Source organism: Meles meles, chromosome 10 (genome assembly GCF_922984935.1).
Source record: "Meles meles chromosome 10, mMelMel3.1 paternal haplotype, whole genome shotgun sequence".
Lineage (NCBI taxonomy): Eukaryota > Metazoa > Chordata > Mammalia > Carnivora > Mustelidae > Meles > Meles meles.
In genome coordinates, this window is record NC_060075.1 from 35600001 (window position 1) to 35625000 (window position 25000).

General features: G+C 36.1%; 1 protein-coding gene across 9 annotated transcripts in view; it reads right to left on the reverse strand.

Moving 5' to 3' along the window:
* The window catches only part of FOXP2 (forkhead box P2), a 572651-nt gene that overhangs the window by 6858 nt on the left and 540793 nt on the right, over nt 1-25000 (reverse strand). For all 9 annotated transcript variants that reach the window (XM_046021111.1, XM_046021110.1, XM_046021114.1 and 6 more), the window contains one exon: nt 24360-24523. In XM_046021111.1, the coding sequence (XP_045877067.1) occupies nt 24360-24523 (164 nt within the window). The remainder of the gene's footprint in view (nt 1-24359; nt 24524-25000) is intronic.

Here is a 25000-nt window from a genome sequence, read left to right on the forward strand (position 1 = left end):
CTGGCAATATTTGAGAGGTGTTCAATTCATAAAAAGAAAGGTTTTTTATTTAAAAAAGAATATCTGAAACAACCATGATAATTTAAAAATAGTTCTGATATAAAGAGCACACGTTTAAACTATTTTAATGACTTTGATAAACACAAAGTTTTTAGATTTTTATCTTCATAGCCATCTCCAGATGTCCTTAGAGACATTCTTTTTTTTTTTTTAAAGATTTTATTTATTTATTTGACAGACAGAGATCACAGAGAAGCAGGCAGATAGAGAGGAGGAAGCAGGCTCCCCGCTGAGCAGAGAGCCCGATGTGGGGCTCGATCCCAGGACCCTGGGATCATGACCTGGGCCAGAGGCAGAGGCTTTAACCCACTGAGCCACCCAGGTGCCCCTAAAGACATATTCTTCAAAGCAAAAATAAAACAAAATCCTGAAAAATTAGAATACATACATTATTTTTCCGGTGATGAGACACTTGGCAAAATTTGAAACTGAGGTTATAATTTAAAATGGCTATTAGAATATGCCACAAGAACATTAATTTTGTTATTTTTGTAACTGGACTTTAAAAAACTGAACATTTTAAGTGTATCAACTTAAATATTATAATTTCAAGTATTGCTCCGATTTTAAGAAAAAATTACTTGAAAACTGCATTTGATTAGAAATAATATCACGTCTGAAAAAATATTAAGATAGAACAAAAAGTAGACTAAGCTTCCAATCAATTTATTTTTTTTTTTTAAAGATTTTATTTATTTGTCAGAGAGAGAGAGAGATGGAGAGAGAAAGATCACAAGCAGGCAGAGTGGCAGGCAGAGGCAGAGGGAGAAGCAGGCTCCCTGCTGAGCAAGGAGCCCGATATGGGACTCGATCCCAGGACGCCGGGATCATGACCTGAGCCGAAGGCAGCCACTTAACCAACTGAGCCACCCAGGCGTCCCCAATCAATTTTTTTTTTTATAAGGTGTGAAGAAAACCATATTTTGGTTTGATTTTTTTTCCCCTGTTTTATTAATCTTCCTCCTGGTATTTCTGGCCCCTTACTGGGCTCATGTTCCATCTGATAACAATTGAACAATTAATTGCCTTGGAGTAGGGTAGGGGAGAGAGTTGTTTAAATAGCTAATCCTTTAAAGGCTAATAGTGGTAAGTGAGATTCCAGAAGACTGTAACTTTTATCAGAGGAGTATCAGGGTATATGAGAAAGAGTTAAAAGCCAGTCAGAAAGCCAATTGCGGGTGATCGTTCCTGGAACTGTTCGCACATTTTGCATGCATGGGCAAAGAACACTGAAAAGTCCCCAATGTTTCTACTCTATCCAGCTTCTATCAGCTCTAATCTCTCAATTCTCAGTACGAATTGCTCCCTAGGGGTAGGTTAGAGACTATGGGAAGTGGCCATTATAAGACCATTATTGCACTCTGTGGGGTAAATCATGAAATTATATTGTAGCCAATACAAATAAAAAGCCAAGAAGAGAGTTTGTCATTGATATTTAATGAAACTGAAGTTACTGGGCTTACATTTTATGTGTGTACAAAGTTGCGTTAAATCCAAAGCAACTTACTACTGATATAAGGAAACCACTGTTGTTTTGACTCTCCAAGGTATAATTTATTGTCCCGCATAAGAAATTATTTTAAATAAAATTGGAGCCCTTGAAATAACTGATGTTATTTATTAAAGAATTACATATAAATTTGAAAAGTAGGGCTTCTAATATATGCATACAGCGAATTTATAAATACGTTTTAATGCAACGAATAAACTGTTCCTAACGAAAGGTTACATAGTTGGTTAGAAAATTAGAAACATGCAGTCTGGATAAGGTGCACCATGGAGGTGGTAGTGGGGAATCTATGTATAATCACGTGCTTGTGGGGACCCACAGATGATAAAAGAGAGTAGAAGCCTGAAATCATAAAAGTAGTTTATGAAGATCATTTTAAAGACAAAACCAATTATTTTGACAAAAAAAAATCTACCAATTGAATACAACAACTACTTTGACTCAGTGTTTCACTGAACTAGCCAATAGTTTGAGTAAAATGACTGATAAACCAATTCGTTATTATGGTACCACATAGACACGTCCAGAATTTTAAGCACTTATTAAATCTAATGTTAATATTCCCAAAGTACCCTCTAAAATATACAAATGAAATCTTCTAATAGATTATTTGTGAAAGTTCATATTCATTTAAGGACTTTTATTAAAAATGACACTGATTTAATAATCATTATAAGTTGAATTTATAATTTTAGGTTTTCCAAGTTCAATCTGGAATTCAGAACATTTTAGTAAATGCTAAAACTCTAAGTACTGGAAATAATTAGAATAAACTCCTAAGGTTAATATAATAGCACCTTTTCTCAATTAGGTCTCATGAATGATCTATGAATATTCAAAACTTTCAAGCTTAAATAGCTGAATATTTCTAAACAGATACTTAGTGGCTGACAAGATACACACAGATATCTGGCACTGTTCAATGGGATTACCTTCAAGTCAATTAATATTATTTTGGGCATCCTGTATTTTAGTCAAAAGATGTAACCTCTTAATATAGTTGGTGTGTCTTAATGATGAGAGCTCTGAGAAGACCTAAGTGGTCTCTCTACTCTTGTTTCCTAATTCCCTGCTCCACTCTCACTGGCCCCTCAGCTGCAGTGCTGCCATATTATGAGTATCCAGTTCTTTGGGGTTTACTTTTCTGGGTTGGATTTTCATTGAATAAAGGACCTGTGGGAAAGTCTCAAATTTTGGATAAAGAAGAACAGCAAACACGATGTATTTTTTTAAACAGAAACATATAGAGATAATTTTTGAAAAAGGATATACCCATGAAGGTATGTTCCTTTGCATTTTTGAAGGATTTTGATATGCAAGGAGCATTTATTTAATTATGTCACTGCCTTGTACATAAATCTGTGTGAACTGAGATACAGAGGATGAGACAGAATTAAGCCAAAAGCTCTCAGTCATTCAGTAGGTAGGACTCAACTGACCTACGAACAAGAGCATTTCTGAATAAAATGTCTATTCCAGATGCCAAATATCATCCTTAAAACATCATGCTTAGCCATCAAAAGAAATGAAATCTTGCCATTTGCGATGACGTGGATGAACTAGAGAGTATTATGCTTAGCGAAATAAGTCAATCAGAGAAAGACAATTATCATATGATCTCCCTGATATGAGGAAGGGGAGATGCAACGTGGGGGGTTTGGAGATAGGAAAAGAATAAATAAAACAAGATGGGATTGGGAGGGAGACATATCATAGGAGACTCTTAATCCTCACAAAACAAACTGAGGGTTGCTTGGGGGAGGGGAGCAGGGAAATGGAGGTGGGGTTGTGGACATCGGGGAGGGTATGTGCTATGGTGAGTGCTGTGAAGTGTGTAAACCTGGCGATTCATAGACCTGTATCCCTGGGGCTAATAATACTTTATATGTTAATTTAAAAATAAATAAATAATAAAAACAAACAAAAAAAACCCCATCATGCTTAGTTCCTACTCCAAGTCACTTCATATGCTGACTTAGTCTATGTGCTGTCCTCAAACCTCTGTGTGTACACAGAACCCGAAATTCCGTTCAGTTTTGTGTTTTACCCACACAAACTGTCTGCTGTTTAAAGACCAACTTTTGTCTACTTCTAAACACTTGGTTTGACCATCCAGTTTGCACTGATCTCCCACCTTGTCCCTCCAAAGCATTTTTTATTTGTTCGTTTGTTAATCATTCTGATGCTCTAAACTATAGAATCTTTGAATCCTAAGATTCTATCGAACATAATTTATTCAATAATTAGCATTATTCAATGCTCCCATTGCACAGATTAGAAAAGAAGCCACTTTCCCAGTGTTGTAAGCACAGCTAAAGCCAGGACTGGCATACATGCTAGCTTCTGGAAAGTTTCTTGGAATCTTGTTATTCTTGTTATTCCATGTTGCCTTAAAGAGGTGCACTGCAACTCTTTCTAGTGGTGGCTGTACCAAGTCTTGCCAATGAGGCTATGAACTACACAGACCAGAAGAGCTACACATATAGCAAACACCTACTAAATACATGTTGATAGAATGAATGATGTGCCATCAAGTCACTAAGAGTTTCAGTTGCACTAAATCTAAAAGAGAAATTTTGGGATGCCTGGCTGGCTCGGCCCATACATGGAACATGCAACTCTTGATCTCAGGGTAATGAGTTCAAGCCCCACATTGGGTGTGGAGCCTACTAAAAAGAGAGAGAGAGAGAGAAGGAAAGGAAAAATTTCTTTCTGGAATTAAGTATTCTTGGAATCCTTTCCATCCAGAATCAGTTTGCAAATAAAGTATGAGACTGGGAAAGATGTTAATAAAATTTTCCCATAAGGTTACAGTATTAGGCTGTTAACTTACTAAAATAAAGCGAAATCAAAGCCAATAGTCATTAATACTCAATTTTCCAAAATACTGATTGCTACCAATCTAATATCTAAGAAAGAAATAAAAAGTAACAAGAGAGGGTAAACATCTCTGAGAATAAAACTGCTTGAAAGTTTCAGGACCTATGCCTACAAATGGGTGGAATCCTTTTCAATTAAAAGTAAAATCTGATCATGATTACCCCTACTCATATGAAGTTTCTCATTATTGGATCTCAGAGAGCTCCACGCTTTCACTTGTTCTGTTGTGTGAGAACTGAAGGGAAATCAAACACCAGGAGACCACATGTCTTTAGTGGATTGGAGGACAAATGGGACATTAGTCTCTTCTGTGGCCATTAGCAATCTTTCCTTATTTGCCCCCATTACAGATATGAGGGTCATTTAATTTTTTTGTTTTGTTTTGTTTTAAAGATTTTATTTATTTGTCAGAGAGAGAAAAAGAGAGGCCAGAGAGAGAGAAAGAGAGAGAGAGAGAGAGCACAAGCAGGAGGAGTGGCAGGAAGAGGGAGAAGCGGGCTCCCTACTGAGCAAGGAACCCGATGCAGGATTTGATCCCAGGACTCTGGGATCATGACCTGAGCTGAAGGCAGATGCTTAACTGACTGAGCCACCAAGTCATCCCTCATTTAATTTATTCTGGGAAAAAAAGGTATGTATTTCTGTAATGTTCATTTCTTTAAGGTACCTAATGTACGAACATCACTATAGGATAATTAATTTTTCTAGGAAAATGCTCCCCTCCAGCATAGAAACATTTCTGATGATTCAAATAAAGGAATCCTTTTAAAGGAACACGCTCTTTGCTCAGTGCTCACCAGTTCTTCCCTCTGCATCCCCTTCTCCAACGAAATTACTTCACAGGTTTTAATTACTCAGGGCGTAATTTAATATAACAAATTTTATGTACTTAATATATTAACTTATAAGTATAGTATAAAATAATACTGAACAGTTTAGGCACCTCAATTATGCCACAGCAGTGGTTAAGTGGTTAATTTTATATATATAGATATAGATACAGATATATAAAATAATATTGGCTTTGAGGTTAAAACATTTGTGTTTAAATCCTGCCTCCCTTACTTCCTAGCTATGTGACTTTGGGGAAGTTACTTAATGTCTCTCTACCTCATTTTCTTTATTCACAAAGGAGGAATAAGAAAGTACCCATTTTATATAGTCATTATGAGGATTAAATAATTTTTTATATATGTAAACCAGTTGGAACAGAGCCTGGGTCATAAGTGATCAATACACGTTAGATACAGTCATGACACAATTACAACCTTAAATACTTTTGGGGAGAAGATATGGTATAAATACATGAATTAATTTTTTTTTTTTAAAGATTTATTTATTTATTTATTTGACAGACAGAAATCACAGGTAGGCAGAGAGGCAGGCAGAGAGAGAGAGAGGAAGGGAAGCAGGCTCCCTGCTGAGCAGAGAGCCCCATGTGGGGCTTGATCCCAGGACCCTGGGATCATGACCTGAGCCGAAGGCAGAGGCCTAACCCACTGAGCCACCCAGGTGCCCTACATGAATTAATTTTTAAACACTGTATGAGCTTAATTAGCTCTAAAAATATTTTAGCCCTTCTCCCAAAGTGAGATTTTTATTACTATATCAGAAGAGTCACAAAAGAATGATATATGGGCCCCACATACCAGATGCCAGGCATTAGGGTTATTAAAGTAATCCTAATAACAGCTGCTCTTCCTAAAAAGTACATTTAAGGTAATAAAATCAAGGGAACAAAATAACACAGCATATTTCAATAATTATTGCAAAGAATTATTTAACAATAATTTCCTAAACACTAAAACACTACGCCAAAAAGTTCATATCATATCTCAGATCATTTTATTTTTTATTTTTATTTTTTAATACTTGTAGAAGATTTTATTTATTTATTTGAGAGAGAGAGAGCACGAGCACGCAAGCAGGGGAAGGAACAGAGGGAGAGGGACAAGCAGATTCCGTGCAGAGTCTGACTCAGGGCTCAATAGCCTGATCCTGAGATCACGACCTGAGCCGAAATCAAGGGTCCACTGCTTAACTGACTGTACCCCACAAGTGCCCCAAATCTCAGATCATTTTCAGATCAACAGAGGAAAGCAAATTGCAAAGTAGAAGGGCTGTCAATGCAAAGCTCTGTACATGGAGCTCCTCTCATCCATCCCAGGCCTCATCATCATTTTGTCATTAAAATCATTAACATGGGAGTGCCTGGGTGGCTCAGTGGGTTAAGCCTCTGCCTTCAGCTCAGGTCATGATCCCAGGGTCCTGGGATCCAGCCCCGCATCAGGCTCTCTGCTTGGCGGAGAGCCTGCTTCCTCCTCTCTCTCTCTGCCTGCCTCTCTGCCTACCTGTGATCTCTGTCTGTCAAATAAATAAATAAAAATCTTTAAAAAAAATAAAATAAATCATTAACATGAGTGCATTGAATGGTCCAGGCCTGCATCACATTTGGCTTATGAAGTCTGATTATATATGTTTAGCTGGAGAAAACTTAATGAACTCAAAGTTGACTGAAAAGTGGAAATTTTCAGAGATCTAGCAACATACACACACCTATTAGGAAAAAATTTTTTCTGCCCAATATTCCTTTATGCTGTGGATTAAGCCAAGTCCCCTGTGTCTGTAATGATGTAAAGAGCTTCAATCTTGCTTTGATAGGAAAAGCCAATAACATGTAACTATTATCTCTTAATGCCAATAATTAATTTAACAAAAGTTTATTGAGTACCTCCTACATATAAGGCACTGCAGGAGCATTAAATATCTATGAAAGAACTTTCAGTCTAATATGGAAGAAATATGTACTCAAATAACTACGAGATGGCCTGTCATAAGTGTACTAAGAGAAGGAGCAATTAAGTGAGATGGGAGGAATTAACAGCTGGGAGAGATTACCTGTCTCTAAGAAGAATCCCAAAGTATGTATACCCTTAATGGAATTCTTTTAAGATAACAAAGTAAGAGAAAGCTCAGGTGGACAAAAGAGAGAAATCTCTGCGTATTCTGGTGATGACTCTCTCTGGATTTGAAGACGGTTGGGGTAGTCATCATGCCATCCCCCCCCCATTTGAAATTTATGCACCGCTTACTTCAGTGATGACTTGAGGGGTCTTACAGATTAAAACTGCAGTCCTTAATAATAAGTAAAGTAGAAGCTACTTCAAACAAATAAAATTAGTTGTTTCCAGGAATAAAACAGATGATATACATTTGAAACATCAAAGATTAAGCTTTATTTATTTATTTATTTTTGACTTAAGGACATAAAGAAAGAAACGTAAAACTAGTAGAATCACTGATTTTTATTGTCTTCCTCATGAGATCTTCCATGAAGTTTATCCAATAAATAGTAGAGACTTATGTTTAACCTATCTTAAAGAGGGAGTCTATGAAGTCTGTATTGGATGGCTTTGCCAGTCAATTTATTTACTTATTGGGCATAACACAAGCCAGGCATCTGTACTAGTACAGACTTAGGAGGACCAATCTTTGTAACAGAGGATGCAGACAGAGGTAAACGTTAGTAGTTCTTAACTTGATAAATATGTTGTATTTCTTTAAGTGGATTTTATCTTTGATTTTATCTTTGATTTTATTTTATCTTTGATTTTTTTTTAAGATTTCATTTATTTATTTGACAGAGAGAGATCACAAGTAGTCAGAGAGGCAGGCAGAGAGAGAGAGAGGGAAGCAGGCTCCCTGCTGAGCAGAGAGCCCGATGCGGGACTCGATCCCAGGACCTGGAGATCATGACCTGAGCCGAAGGCAGCAGCTTAACCCACTGAGCCACCCAGGTGCCCCTTATCTTTGATTTTAAAGCAAATGACCCACTTGGTAAACAGTGGATATTCTTTCCAACTAAAATCTAGAAATTCACTGTGAATGGTTTAAAAGCTCTTCTTCCCACAAAATGGGAGATTTATAATACAGCTACTCTATTTAGTCCACTAACTCCTATTTACTACAGAAAAGCAGTGACTTATGTTTCTTGCTTAAAGAAGGCATCCCCACCTTCTAATTTAAGATAATTTACACTTGGGAGAATTCGAATGCTATTGGAATTTCTTTAGATAATTGGAGGGAAACTGTTTAGTGGTGGACAGCTAGAAAGTCTGTTATTATTACCTGACAGAAAGGTATAAAGCCAATAAATGAAATGGAAGTACTTCTAGAGGATAACAGTTACTTCTTGTTAGAAGTGAAAAGAATAAATTTGACATGATGTGCAAACTACTGGGCTAGGGGCTGATATGGACAATGGTTTTCATAGAGTTTCCAGTGCCGCAGAGGAAGTATGATGTATACACAAGTAGCTTTGGTACCAGGCAGGATGTGATCGATATCACAGTTGGCAAAGTGTTAGGAAAGAGGGGAGGTAAATCCTGGCAATGCTATCAGTGAGTGCTTTATGAAGGAGGAAGGTGTCATTTCAGGTAGGCTTTGAAATATGTGAAAATGTTCATAATGCAGAGACAAGGCAAAGAGCCTTCTGAGTGGAAATGGGGAAAATGGATAATCTTAAATGTGTTGTGGGAACCCTGAGAGCGCGCAGAGGCCATGGAGAAAGGATGGTTGGTAATAAAGAAATATGTTAGAAAGCTGAACAAGGTCAGATGGTGAAGGGCCCTTGAGTTGCATTTTATGGAGTTTAAAATTTATTCTCTGCTAGCTGAAGGGCTATTGATGGTGTCTGAGCCTGGCAGTGAAAAGATAGAAGAGTTTTTGGAGGATTAACTTACAAAGCCTAGACTGAGTGTAGGACACTGGACGTAGGGTTACCAGTTAGGAGGTCACTAAAACAGTGTAATAAGGTAATGATGGTCAGGACTGAGGTGGAGGGATTAGAAACAGTGGAGAGAAGTGAAGAATTTAGGCTATAGGTCAGGGAGTAAAAAGGCTTTGCAACCTTTGCTCCTAAATTTATACATATGTGAAATAGTTCCCTCATAAACTCTACTGTGGAGCTGGACGGGTCTAAATCTATGTGAAAAATTCTAAAAATTAAAAGAGATGATGACTATTCATAATTCATACACAATTTTGGTTAATCTTTGTATTTCTTGTTTTAATTGCTCAAGGGAAAGAAGTTGATTCCAGAAAGCTTGGGTGTTAGAAAGTGGAAGACAGGAAGATACTGAAAATGAAACTCTATTATCCTCTTTGTGATTATGATGCCAGTAGCAGCAATGACCACAAAACCTCATTAAGGCTGTTGATCCTTGGTATCAAAAATTTTGATTTATTTTAATCTTTAGTCTGTGTTCTTATGTCATTGTGAAGGCTTCATCAAAATAAAAAGCTTCTGCACAGTGAAGAAAACAAGGAAACTAAAAGTCAACCCATGGAGTGGGAGAAGATATTTGCAAATGATGTATCTGAAAAAGGGTTAGTATCCAAAATATATCAAGAATTTATAAGGCTCAACACCCCAAAAATGAATAATCCTAATAAAAAATGAGCAGAAGACATGAACAGACATTTCTGCAAAGAAGACATCCAGATGGCCAAGAGACACATGAAAAGATGCTCAATATCACTCATTATCAAAAAGATACAAATCAAAACTACAATGAGCTATCCCCTCACACCTGTCAGAGTAGCTAAAATCAACAACACAGGAAGTAATTAGGTGTTGGTGAGTTCACAGAGAAAGGGGAACCCTTTTACACTGTTGATGAGAAGGCAAACTGGGGTGGCCACTCTAGAAAACAGTATGGAGTTTCCTCAAAAAGTTAAAAATAGAACTATCCTATGATCTAGCAATTGCCATAGTAGATATTTACCCAAAGTACTAATTTGAACAGATGCACACGCCCCAATGTTTATAACAGCACTATCTACAACAGCCAAATTATGGAAACAGCCTAAATGTCCATGGACTGATGAATGGATACAGAAGAAGTGGTATATATGTACAATGGAATATTACTCAGCCACAAGAAAGAATGAAATCTTACCATTTGCAACAATATGGGTGAAGCTAGAGAGTATTAAACTAAGTGATATCAGTCAGCCAGAGAAAGATAAATACCATATGATTTCACACTCATATGTAGAATTTAAGAAACAAAACAAATGAGCAAAGGGGAAAAAAGAGAGAGAAATGCAAATTAAGAAACACATTCTTAACTATGGAGGACAAACTGATGGTTCAGAGGGGTGGTGGGCGGGGGGATGGGTTAAGTAGGTGATGGGGATTAAGGAGGGCAGTTGTTTCGATGAGCACCAGATGTTGTACGGAAGAGTCGAATGACTAAATTGTATACCTGAAACTAATCTTACACTGTATGTTAGCTAACTGGAATTTAAATAAAAACTTAAAAAAAAAAAGAAAAATGTATTTTAAAACTGAGTATCAAAGGAAAAGGGCATTAAGTATGGCTATTTTCTCAAGTCTGAAAAATCTAGTATTTCCAGAGATGAGTAACAACAACAAAAAAAGTAAGTCTTTTTAAAAGTGGGTAACATATACCTGTGAGGGTTTTGCTAAGAATCTCCAAATAATTGGTAAATTTTTAAAATGTCCCTACTCTACCATCATCTTGGAGACTAATGAACTCTAAGACAGGGGTCCCAGTCCCTGTCCAGTCTTAACCAGCGGAGATACCTCTCTAGGCAGACTGCCCATACTAAGGTAGAAGAATTATTACCTGTTCCCTGAATGAGACCCATGCTTTATACCTCAGTTGCCTTTGCTCGTAATCCTCAAATCCTTCGCACCTCTCTTTCCTTATCTCTGCTTAAAATTAGGTTGAAAAATTTGATTACTATTTTTGCAAGCAAAACCCGTCAAATAGCAATAATTTCATGAAGTTCACCCTAAAAATTGACTTCATGTTAGGCCTTACTCAAAGCCTTTTCCCCCACAAAGCCTTTTCTGATTCTCCGTGAACCTACATGTGAGGCTCTGAATTTACAATTTGGTTGTAGGGCTCTTCCTTCCTCTATTTGGTCTCTCACACTATGTGCATCTCCACCCCCCATTAGAGTTTTTACCTCTTTGTGGATACAGACCCTCTGCCAGTTTTCAGCACAGTGTGTTGCACACAATAGTTGCTCATTAAATGTTTGTTCAACTTAAATGAATGAAATTTATCTCTGTTCTTTGCAACCAGCCAAACCTGTAGCAGAAGGAAATGCCAAGTAGCAACTGATGTTTATACTCTAGTTTAATCCTTCCATTTTACAGCCCACCCTCAGTAGTGGTATACACTGAAAACACAGAGGACTAACTACATTAACAGACTGATTCATTGCTTAGAGAAATGTGTTGCTTCTTCAGTTGTGAAATTTGTAAGTACCCAAGGCACCAATGAAAGGCAGAAGAAATGTTAATGTTTGCCTATACCCTAAAGCAAAGAGTCAAATTATAATGGGGAAGTTTAGCTTTTTAGATTGTGGTCACACAGTATATTCCCTAGAGGAATGTAAATTGTCTTCCTTTGCTCCTTACTCAGGACTAAGTAAAAGGTCTGATACACTGTTTCTGGGTTTTGTTTTGTTCTTAGAGTAAGAAAGTACTGTGAATAAATTTCTCTTAAACTGAGACATTCAAAATGTATTTAAGCAAATAGACGTTAGACTGTAAAGAATCAATGGAGTGTCCTTATTTAGATATTACCAATGTGACAATTAAAATATTTACATAGCGTCATTATGTCTGAGAAAAACTCAGTAGCATAATATAAATCTGATTGAGCCATTCAGAAATACAGTATTTACTAATACCAGGAACCTAATGATAAAATCTTAGTTTTAAATGTTATGGTAGATGCCAGCAAATGCTGTGAAAAAAAAATTACAGTTAATGGCTCCTATCTACAATACAGGCAATTTCAGGAAATGTAAAGTTAATTTTGTCAAACCTTTACAAGTCAAAACTAAATGTAAGACTAGATTAAAATTGTTTTTGCATTTTACTCATTATAGGAGATTCCCTTATATCTTTTCTTTAGATAATCCTAGTTATTTCAGAAAAACTGTAATACATTTCATACAGTGTGCCTACTGAGAAGAGTAATAAACATTTTTTTTTACAAAAAGGTATAATATATCTTTTACAAACCTTATAAGAATATTTGTAGCCTTTCCCCTGCCCTAGCACACCAGAAGGATAAACATACTTCCATCAGTAACTATGGGTCTTTACTACAAAAAACATTACTTCCAGGATAATGGTAAAAAAACGATCCTCATGAATAGTGTTAGGGCCCTAATGCTTCAATTTTACTATGGAAACTGATTTCATTTGACCCAATACAGCAATCTTAACCCAGTGAAATGAACTTATATTTGCAGTTACTTGGAGAAACATACTGAGTATATTGAAATCTGTGCAGTCCCTAACCATGCTTTACTTCTACTCAGTTTAGTTGGGACACCTTCAACTTACATGGGATACACCATCTAACTCCAACAGAAAATATTTATAGTCATACAAATTCTTTATCTCTTACTTATCGTTATGTCCTAATTGTTGATTAATGACATTAAGAAATATCAGAGTACACTGAGTATTGCTGTAGGCTAATGCTGTCCACTGATTTGTATAGGATTTGACTGTTTCACAAAACAACATCAAAATTTTTCTAGTTAAAAGGAAATACCTGGACAAGGTGGGACTTTCTTTTAACTATCTACCATGTCCATTTAGTTCTTGGCATATAACTGTTGCATGAATAATGATGACCACTAGTATATAAGCATTATAAAAAAAAATCAAAGTATAAGAGTAGCACTTCAACTATCAATTTTATATATGCTTGAATAAATTTGATTTAATTACTTCGTATTTGCTCATGGCACAGCTCTCATGCTTGTTACATAAATATCCTTGTTTGTAGATGTAAAATGAATTCCAAAACATAAACACAAATCTTTTATTAAGATGGAAAGATGTAGTTCCACGAGACTCAATTTTTGGTTTTGTTTGTTATTTTTGAGTAGCTAACTTAGTATTAACTGATATCTTAGTAGATATAATCACATCAAATAAGTAATTTTTAAAAAGTTTGGTTTTTTTTTCCCCAAAGAACAAGTTTTATGGGAATATGGGTAAAATAATTGATGTTCATTTAGAAAGCATATGAAAAATGGAGATTAGGGAAATTCAGTTTTAGTCATTTCCTTCTAGCACATATACAAGGAAATGATATAATTATATTTGGAATTTAAGGGTAGATTTATAAAAATTACGTTTAGTTATTTCCATTCGTATAAAGTCATGTTGAAGTGAGAAACAATTCATGTGTCTTAAACAGCAGTAACTCTTAAACATTTGTTAATATTTTCTGTAGGAAGTATTTTAGTTTAACATATCAAAGAAATAAGCTAATTAATAAAACTAAAGTTTTAAAAGGAAAAGTTTGTTTTTAAAAGAGAATATTTTTCTTAGTACTTCTTAAAATGAGACATGATCTTAGGCTAATGTGAGTAATTAAATCACAAAGTTACACTGTTATTAAGAAATTATTTACTTAATTGTACTTAAGATTTTTTTTTTAAAGATTTTATTTATTTATTTGACAACAGAGATTACAAGCAGGCAGAGAGGCAGGCGGGGAGAGAGAGGAGGAAGCAGGCTCCCTGCTGAGCAGAGAGCCGGATGTGGGGCTCCATCCCAGGACCCCAGGATCATGACCCGAGCCTAAGGCAGAGGCTTTAACCCACTGAGCCACCCAGGCACCCCTGTACTTAATATTTTCTTCTTTTGAAATGATAAGGCTGACTTCTTCCACTAAAATACAGATTTTATATTCTAAATTAAGCACACTTTAGAGAAATATTTAATTCTCTTATTTACTAAAGTAAGAAGTCCATATAAATAAAACTAGACATGATAAATTCACTATTAATTAATTAATTATAAAACCAATCTTTACTAGTATGGCTCAATTTTTTCCAGCTTATTATTTTTCAAAATTTTCTTTTTTGTAAATTAAAATAACATTTATCACAAAAATTTACTGTTGACTGAATGATCTTTATTTTGATTTGAATGAATCTCCACATAGCTACCATTAGAACAGTACTCAGAACTACTACTCCAGTATTACCTCATTTCAACAGACAGAAATTCTGCTTATTTCTTGATGAAAAGAAAAAATATTCCTCTTCCCAGAAATGTGTAATCCTTAAGAGGGAGAGAAACACTGGAGCAAACAAATGATTCCTCATTCTATACATACCTTGTATTGTTTGTTTTATTCAGAATATAATTAGAAAATGCCCTACTCAATTCTCTGTACCTTTTGGCCTTGGCTAAAGATAAACAGACAAATAAATTTTAATTTTTCATCTTAAGGTCAGAATACAACTTTAATCCTAATATATTTAATAAATCTTGTATCTCCCTTAATCTGTCACCTAAAAAACCACACCCATTTAGTGTTTGAATTGCAAAGTAATATTATTTCCAGATGATTATAATAAAAGTTTCTCTTCTAAGATACACTGCCTGTCTAAACGATGCAGTTTCTAATTCTATCCTACACCCAATGGGTCTGACCCTGAGATGGAGTTCCAAAGTTCCATTTAAAGTCAATAGAAGTTCTAAGAAATATAACAAAAAGGTGGATTAAGGTTAATAAACATAATTTTATAAATTGCATGCATATATATGTGTATCAAAATTTCTCTAAGATTTCTTGCCCTTACCTTCAGCAGTATATTGAAATTTATTCAAATTTATGCAACATTGTTTAAAGAAACGGGATTTTACATGATTTGAAGGCTCACTCCCAAATGATTTCAGATAGTTTTGCTGTAGTGCTCTTGAAAAAAACATAACAACAAAATTCATTATGATTTATCATTCTATTTGATTGATAACAGTAATAGATGTGACCCAAACAGCTGTAATAAAATGAAAATACAGATGTAATTGCTTTGATCCTAGATGAGCACAGATAGATTTTGCCCAATCTCAGAATCACAGCAGTTGCCTGTTGAGATACAATTAGTACTATTCCATTTTGTGTCTCCCAAATAAAAACTTTCAACAAACATCTGGCTATGGAGTGAAGGATCTTTATAATTCTAATCAGTTGGCCAGTGAAATAAAAGAAAGTCTAAATTACATCTTGACACTCAGCCATTAAGTCAGCTTTGGGGCTGCTCCAAAACTCCATTAAACCATTCATCCAGGACTTGTGTTTTGCCCTGTTTCTTGGACTAAGTCTCAGTCAAACTGTCAGAATGGGTATGAGAGTACACAAAAGGTATGTCCCTGTTTGGCTCTAATCCCTCTTTGATAACTTAGGTTCTGGGTCCTTGAAGGCCTTGCCCTCCAAGTCCCATAACTGGGTCCTCCGGCTGTGGCTAGTCCTTCCCGATGTGGCTCACTCATTTTTCTGGACGGCTGTCTATTTCCCTTTGCCAAATGGCCTGATGGGATACTTCCCATCCACTGCTAGCTCTTGATGGAGTTATCTCCTGGATGCCTTCACAGAGATGACTTTCCTCTGGGTTTACAGATGTATGGTTCATGTCATTAGGTCTGTCTAATCCGTGAGACCGGTTGCTCTGCTGAAACGATTCCTTTGCTCAAATTAAATGTAGGACTGACTCATTGTTCCATTTTCTCCTGAACTATGCTAAGTTATGCTCTGTTAGTTTTAAACATGAGATTGAAATAGGGAGTAAAACCAATATTTACCTCTCATTCTAAATCTAATACGTTTTGTCCTTTTTTTGACCTGCTAATTAGCAAAAGGATCTTAGATTTAATGTTGCAAAGGTAAATTTTTCTATAGTAAGGTAACATTGTGTGACCAATGAATACTTTTGCTCCCGACTTTTAACTGTGTTGATGATGCTACTCTATTTTCAGTCTTCAAAGATTAAGATAACGTTGAACAAACTAAAGAACCTGAGTTTCCACTAGTTATATTAAACTAGTTGGTTATCTGTTGCTTATACAAATTCTTGAATTCTACCCTAATGATGAAAACTGCATACGGAGGGTAGAGACCCTGAGATAATGTTTTAAATTGTATTTTTTGGTGCCAAAGTATTCAAGTATATTGTGGTTCTTATGTTAATGATCAATTTCAAATTCTGCCAAAGTAGTTAAAATACATATAATTTTAACATATATTAAAATATAATTTTTATCATGGAAAGCAACTTCACGTTAAGTAATATTCTGAAATGATAGCTGACGTTACATAATAAACACCTTTAGTTATAAAATGCCCATCGTCACCAAATATACATCTACTTCTCAAGCCTGATGTCAAAAGCTGAAGTGAAAATACCGTATGGGTATTTAAAACAAAACAAAACAAAACAAAACACCATCTTTTTCCCCTGGTCATAGAGGTAGAACAAAATTAATATGGAATAACAATATTCATTTTTTAGCAATTCAGTCAATGACATTTTGACCCTCAGAGAAAGGAAATTTCTAAGGCTCAACTAGTGTTAGTGCAAATGAAGATGTACCTTCTAAAAAAGTAACTTCTTTAGATATGAAACAGAAGCAGTAAGCTACAATACTGTCAGCTGAAAGTTTTCTGACACACTTTGCCTAAATGGTGGGGATTCATACCATGGATGTCAGATATCATCTGTACAGTTCTATAAAAATCCTTCAAAACCCTATAGGAACCCACAAATTTCCACAATTGGCACGGCAGGGATACAACACCTTTTAGCTGAAGGCACTGTACCTCTGGGAGGATCTTTTTATTAAGAGGAACTAGAATGAGTTGTAAGTGCCACATATGGGGACCAGAATAATGTAAAAAAAGAACAGCAGCCACTGAGCCACACTTGTAGCACTTAAAAAAAAAAAAAAGATGAGATGATAAAGAGCTGGCATAATCATAAGTTCTGTACAATCACTTTGGAAAGAGATCTCAAAGCTAACTAGCAAAGTTAATGAAAAGTTCAGAGATTAAATAAAAATGGAATTAAATCAGAATGAAAATTAGGAGACCTAGAAATGTTAGGACCAAAAAAAAAAAAAAAAAAAAATTAAAGGTGACTGAAAAGTTGTGAATTAGAAAATCTGCAAAAGCATATGTAAAGCAAGGGGTAAAAAAAGCTTTTATGTTTAGAACTTCATAATGCCTCTTAATGATCCAAAATATCAACAAAAATAAGTGTGGGCTTAACAGGCATGAAAACAATGAGAAGGAGCATTCTACTTGCTCAAGTTGTCAGTCACTTTCAACTGTTTTCCTCTGAAATACGGAGCCACTCCAATTTTAAATGCTTTTGTCCACAGAGGGATCTAAAGTCTGTAGGGATTTTATATAAAATATCACCAACTAAAGGTGTAGGGTCTGCAAATTCTACATGTGCCTATGAAGAGCAATTTAAATTTTAAGGCAGCCAAAGAGAATAGGAGGAAGAAAGGCGGTATTATACGCTTAAATATCTTCATTATACTTCCAAAAATTCATGATTTATACAAGATTTTCAACATTGTTTTACAAAATGGGAGTCCAGAAGTCCCTTTTAGCTGTGTTGCAAAATGTTATTGCCACAACAGGCTGAGGTTTACAATTGAAATGACAGAAAAACTGAGGTTCTCAAGATGCATGCTGAAAGAGGACAGGGACATCCAAGGTATAGAAAGTTCTAGGGCATGTATAATATGTGTTCAACACCTTAATGAAAAAGATTACTGGGATCCCCACCATAGTCCTGAAATAATGCTACACTACTGCTTTTATGTGATGCCTCAGCTTTTGATTTCCTTACTCTAAAGTTTTGGCTTCTAAGGACACAACAAATTTATTTTCTAGTCTTATATGAACCATATTAACATTCTGATTCTATATAGAAGATCATTAACTCTCAAACTTCAAATATTTGCTTTAATAAGAGGAAGAAAATATAATAATCACCTGCAACTAATATAGAATATTAGCTAGTAGAACTTTGAAATGACATAGAGGCTAAAAGGATTCAGGAATGACATGTAAGAAATGATCTGAAAACTCAACAGTAGGAGACTCTAATAATCAGAAAGGAGAACGTCATGACAATGGAAGGCTTTGTGTGTAAGCCCTCAATACAAGACCAGTTCAGGAAGAGCACTGATTTTGATCTCTAGAAACAAAATTTGAAAATATAAAAATAGGAATCTCATTTAACATTTTTCAAGAGAAAAAAGGCAATTCTGAGCCAACTTATGGAGAGCGAGGAGAAACAACTGATGAGTAAAAAAAACAACAACCAAGTTGAGCTGAACACGGTAGGTATATCACTAAACTTCTCTTTTTGATTTAGGTTTGCAAGGAGACAGGAAATGGAATGATTCTATTATGAGATCACCTTCCAGCTCTGGTCTAAATGTTTTCTTGTCTTTTCAGTCAAATCGAACACATTGGAGAAGAGATTAAGTTCAAATTATTTCCACTTGAACACAGCATCAATCCTCTGTAAGTAGTCTTTTTAAGAGACAAATATTGATACAAAATAGGAATCTAAATTAATTTTTTCCATATTCTATAGAACCCTGAGAAGTCAATAAGCAGGGAATATTGACATTGAGGTGCATAAGGGAAGAGTATTCTAAATTTGTAATGATACACAGCTCAGATTTTTTTTTTTCTTCTTTTTAGAAAGAGAGAGAGAAAGGGAGAAGTGGGGAAGGGCAGAGGGGGAGAGGGAATCTTAAGCAGTTCCACACCCACCACAGAGGCTGAAGATGAGCTCGATTTCACAACCCTGAGATTGTGACCTGAGCCGAAATCAAGAGGCAGGTGCTTAATTGACTGAGCCACCCAGGTGCCCCACAGCTCAGACTCTTAAGGGACATTTTCTTTCCAATGTTCAGACCATGATGGCTCTAGAACTCTTTTGACAGCAAGAGGAAATAAAGATTTAAAAAATCTATTTGATTGAAAAGACTCAAAACAAGTCTAAAAAGCTTAGTATATAGAATCTATATTGTAGCCCGCCCCCCGGCTTTAACCTTTCCTACTTTTTGCTAAAATACCCTCGAACATTCGATTTGATTAATAATGCATTAATTTCAGTAAATTTTTTTCTTTTAATTCACCTTCAACAAGATAAATAAAATCTAGCAAGGTCTGGGAAGATAATCACGAATGAGGTGAAGGGGCTTGCTACTTACTTTTCAGATAAATTTGAAGTTATAAAATACATATAAACTAAATAATTAAAATTAAAAATAAAACTTCACAGGTGTACTCTACCAATATTTAGAAAGATCTATTGGCTCCCACATAAAGATGAATGTTATATTTAGTTATCTCTTCTTCCTGAAAGTTCCTTGTTCCCCTTCTTCCTCAGGGTTCCAAGAGAATCCTGGATTTTCCTCTTGTAGGGATTACTTTATGAAGTCAAACCATTTCAAATAAATTGATCTCCCACAATCATTAGCATATGCTTACTGACTACTTACTTTGCATGGTCTGACGTGTCAGAGATTTCATATACTGTAATGTGTCTAAAACACAGTTTCTGTCCTTTAGCTGGGGACATCTGCAAAGCAAGCATGCGGTAAGGCATAAATGTGCACATGCTCACACTGAGGCCATGTTAGTTGCAGACAGTGGTACAGAGAGTAAGCTCTCCCGCGTGCAGAAAAAATGTGGGTGCTGATAGCACAGCTACGGGGGCAAGCTTCCGGGGAAAATAGGACCAGGCTCTTAAGGAAAAGTAGACTTAAGTGAGAGAAAGAGGATGAAAAGCCGAAAAAGAAAAAGGCAGAAAGGCAAGTAGTGAAGGTAGAATGAATGCACTAGTTTAGCAAAAGCCTTCATTCTGGGCATTCTAAGAGTAAAACCTGGGAATGGAGAGAAAGTGTCAAATGTGGAGCATCAAATTGCAGAAGGCGGATGATAATTTAACATGTTCTGTTCTCCAAAAATAATTTGTTAAGAAGCATTAACCCATAGCTATTCCACTCTTCTAAAGCTTCAAAACAGGGGCGCCTGGGTGGCTCAGTGGGTTAAAGCCTCTGCCTTAGGCTCAGGTCATGATCCCAGGGTCCTGGGATTGAGCCCCACATCGGGCTCTCTGCTCAGCAGGAAGCCTGCTTCTCCCTCTCTCTGCCTGCCTCTCTGCCTACTTGTGATCTCTGTCTGTCAAATAAATAAACAAAATCTTTAAAGCTTAAAAACATCTCTACCAATCCCAGGAATGTGTCTACATTCTCTGACATCACCATTTGGATTTGGATTTTACCATTTTGGAGCGGAGTAAAAAGACTAAACAAAATTCAGTTTCCTAAATCTAAGGACACTTATGTTCTTGGATTCAACAAGCAAAATGGTGAACATACCATTTTCCCTCTTAAGCCTATCCTCTTGTGACTTCTATTTCTCTTTGTGAGCTTCAAGGTTGCTATGATTTCTCCTAATTCCCCTCTTTGTCCCCAGCATTCAGTGGGTTGTCTTGTCTGTTCCTTTTTCCATGGCACTTCTCGTATTGATTCCTTGCTCTCCGTGCCCAGTCTTGTACTTAGCTCAGGCACTGCCTACCGCAAGAATTCATCTGCCGCTCTCAGCCTCTCTGTATCTCTCTTCTGTTCTCTAGTCTCTCCGAACTCCTGAAATCCTACCACCTGTGAGGGTCTTTCAGCCCACTCCCAGATTACTCTTCCTAAAGCACAGCTCTGACAGTGTGAAACTCAAGTTCCTAACATCAGCAGGCTTCATACCGACTGAGACAAACACTGCAGCTTGATGTTCCAGACTCTCACCAGTCTACTGCCACCACTTCATATATTCTAAGTTCTCTTTTTCTTTTTATATTCTACATTCCTATCAAACCTAATACTCAATGTTTTCTAGGCATAGATCATGAATTCCTGTTCTGGGCTGGTATTATTCATCTGAATTGTTAATTATCTATAACCTCGGATAACATTTTTTTTTTTCTCAAACATCTCTTATCCTGCTGACTCTGACTGAGTAACCTGCTCCCTACCATTAATTTCTGTCTCATATGGTTTCCTTTTGTGGATTGGCTTACTTCATGAATTATAAGAGGGGGTGAGAGGAAAAGGAAAAGGATGACCAAGGAAACTAACCACATGTTTATGGAATGCCTTAAGAAAGGCATTAAGATGTGAAATATCTTAGCATTATTTTTAGTTTCATTTAGAGGAACGATGAGGTATTACAAGATGTAATATAACTGTGTACACAGCACTCTGAGGGACATGGGGAGGAATCACTATCTTTCAGGCACTCATTTCAACTGAAAGAATCCTATGAGGTAGACAATATTACTACTTACCTCATTTTCGGTAGAGAAAAAAATGAGGAAAGAAATGAATCCTACTCAGTGACTGAGTGCTAAATCTGGAATTGGAACCCCTACCATCTGTCACAAGAGCCCAAATATCGGAAGCCGTATGCCTTTCTGCCTCTCCCTCACTATTCCGTTAGTGTAACTACTCCCCTCCAAAAACAAGGACCATGGCTTCATTTCAGGGCACATAAGCATGCAGTTTAAATGTTCTCTAATAATTCTTTCACTTCTGTTTAATTTTCAAAGTACACTGAAGTGCATTTAATTATATGCAGCCCAATTTTGATGGAGAGAATAAGATAATATTTTTCCTTTGCCTCATCATGTACATAAAATGCTTAATATTCTTTAGGTACAAGCATATTAAAACTCTATAAGGATGAAGATACAGAATACTGAAATGACATTCCATCAATAATATTTGATGTCTAATATACAAAAGTTAACGATAGCAGAAACAGATTCAAAGAATGAATGACAAATCGATATTTTGCAAGATAATTAAAATTTTGATTATAATTTATATAATTTAGGAAAAGACCCAATTCGGTCTTCCTCTAATTTTTGTCTTTTTCCTAAATCCACTTACAATAAGCCAAGGGAAGCTTTCCTTATATCTCTCTATGGAAAATACAGATAAATGTTTTTCACATGCACTAATTCACAAGAGCAGAAAACGTACGATATGCTGACTACAAACATTTTAGTTTTATAAACCCATCAGGCATTAAATCTATGATTTTTATATGTTATTTTACACACCCTATTTTTTCATTGATATATTTCACATTTAACCGAACTAAATTGATATTAAAATGAAAAAATCTAAAATAGCAATTGCCAAATGAAAAAAATACAACTAACCTGGCAATGCCATCGTTTAGCCCCATAATTATCTCAGGTTGTAAAATATAATGTTTAACAAATGATTTGACTGAATCATTAATTTTCTATTTTAATATTCTTATCACTGGACACTTAACACTTAAGAAAACACTTCTCTGCCCGTCCTCTCTGTATGGTACACAACCACCACTACCCGCTACAGGCTAACACGGGGAGTGACACCGTCAGCTCCAACACCTCCATTATGAACATCTTTCATTTTTCTGAAATAGGGCTTTTATAAAAGGGGGAAAACAGGATCTAACTCTTGTTTGCTCTTTAAAGTTTTATTGTTTTAGCATTTTATAGAGAGAGCGAGCACCAGCATACTCAGGAGAACTGCTAAAAGTAAAAGGCCTCAAGCTACCCACTGCCTCGCTGATAGGATAAGCGGAGGTATAAAAACTTTTGTCTGATTGCTCACTTTCCGTGTTTTAGAGTACTGCTACTCTCAAGAGCATATATTCATGTTCTTTCTACTTCGAGTTTTATTACTTCTTTTGTATTATTTAATACACCTAAAGACACTTCCAAAAGACAAATTTTTCCATTTTGAAAAAGTAATGGTTTGGAACCTGATAAAACACATTAATGTTCACAGTGTGTTTTTTGCAAAGGTGATAGAGTAAAAGCGCTATAAAACAATTAGGCGCATGATCTTAAGGACATTAATATGTCGCATAGAACAAGATGTTTAAAAAGTCAACAAAAATAATATCCTAGGAAAGGTCACATGGAAATAGGCATGCGTAAAGACCACATTTCTCATTCAGGTCTTTGACTAGATCTTTAACGCAGAGATGGGGAAGAAAATATAAAAATGAGAGAAAGTACCATTCTTACCTCAATAACTTGAAATTAGAAGTATATGATGTTTAACTCTAGGCGGTATGGACATTAAGTGTCGACTCATCCTAACAACTGGATGGTATATATGCTTCATTATTCAGATTATAATTTTTTTCTCCTGAATTCTGAGTCCTCCCAGGGTCAATACTTTTTAGTAAACAAGAACCTGATATGCTTGGCCTACTGAACAAGGCCAGGCATTTTTTAAAGTGTCATACACATTTCTGAAATCCACAATACATCAATTTTTAATACATCTACTCTCTCAGCTCCATTAAAAAGATGGTAGGGGAAAGATTTTAGAGTAATTAATGATATAGTTAGCTGCTAAATATTAATAGGAATCGTAGTCTTGCATAAAATATAACATATAAACCTTGCCAATACAGACGCACCAGTAATTAAAGTTGAATATGTAATTACACTGATTTATAAGACAGGCAAAAAGTTACACTTTACTAGCTTCTATGTAAACTGTGGGTAACAGTTAAACTTTGCATTTTACGGTTTATAAAAACGGGCAGTATCTTGACTACAGTTCATAAATGGTTTAGAGACCTGTAATAGTAGTAAAAATTACGACAACTTATTCCATCATGAATATTTTTATTGCACCATACAAACCAAACTGTGATAATGACCCGTAAGATGTAGACTCATCTTAGACACTGCTCTACCCCCAAGAGAATGTTAGTACTACTAAGAATTTGTAGAGGACTGCTGGTCTAACAATTATGGGACGCTGGAGAGAATCTAAAAGATGCATTAAAACTGATTTTGATACACTTCCTCATATCACAAACACGGGGCAATTTAACTCCCCTTAAAACTGTATTTTGGACTTCTATACCACTAGAAACTTCAGACGAATTCCAAATGTTACAAGCATATGCGCCTGGGCCCTTCCAGTTGCCCGGCCTGCGAACCCACTTACATGTGCGGCTGCGGCGAGCAGCCCGGACTACTGTTCCCGTTGCTGTCGATGTGGTCCAGGGAGCCATTGAGGTCTTCGTGGACGGCCTGCAGCAGGCCACTGGAGGCATTATTGATCAGTCCCGGGTTACTAAGCAAAGGTAAACTGCTCTCTGCCAAGGCAGCCTAGTGAAACGAAGAAGGTGTAAAACAACTTTGGAAATGCCCTTTAAGATATTTCTTTAAAAGAAGATTGCTCTTCATTGAATGGGTTTGGATCACAGTATGGATGTTTTAGAAGCATTTAAGGAAAACGTACGGGGAGGGCAAAAGTTCCAAACAGGCAGCTTGCGGCAGGGACATCAAGAAAATCAAGTGTGATGCGAAAGCATCCACACAAGCTCACCCAGAAAACTTTTTCACTCGTGTTTCAGCCCTTCGCATGCGGAAATGTTGTATTCTCCCACGGAGTGAAAAACCCCAACACAGAAGCAGTCGCTCTGCTTCTTAAAAATGACCAGGACTTAGCTCAAAATAAAGAAGTCCTGACATTTGCCTCCTCTGCATAAAAATTATATATTATAATTAAACTTTAAAGTTTTTGCCACAAGCACCATGTTCCCCAACACTATGATGTGAAATCATTTATGACAGCCTGGATAA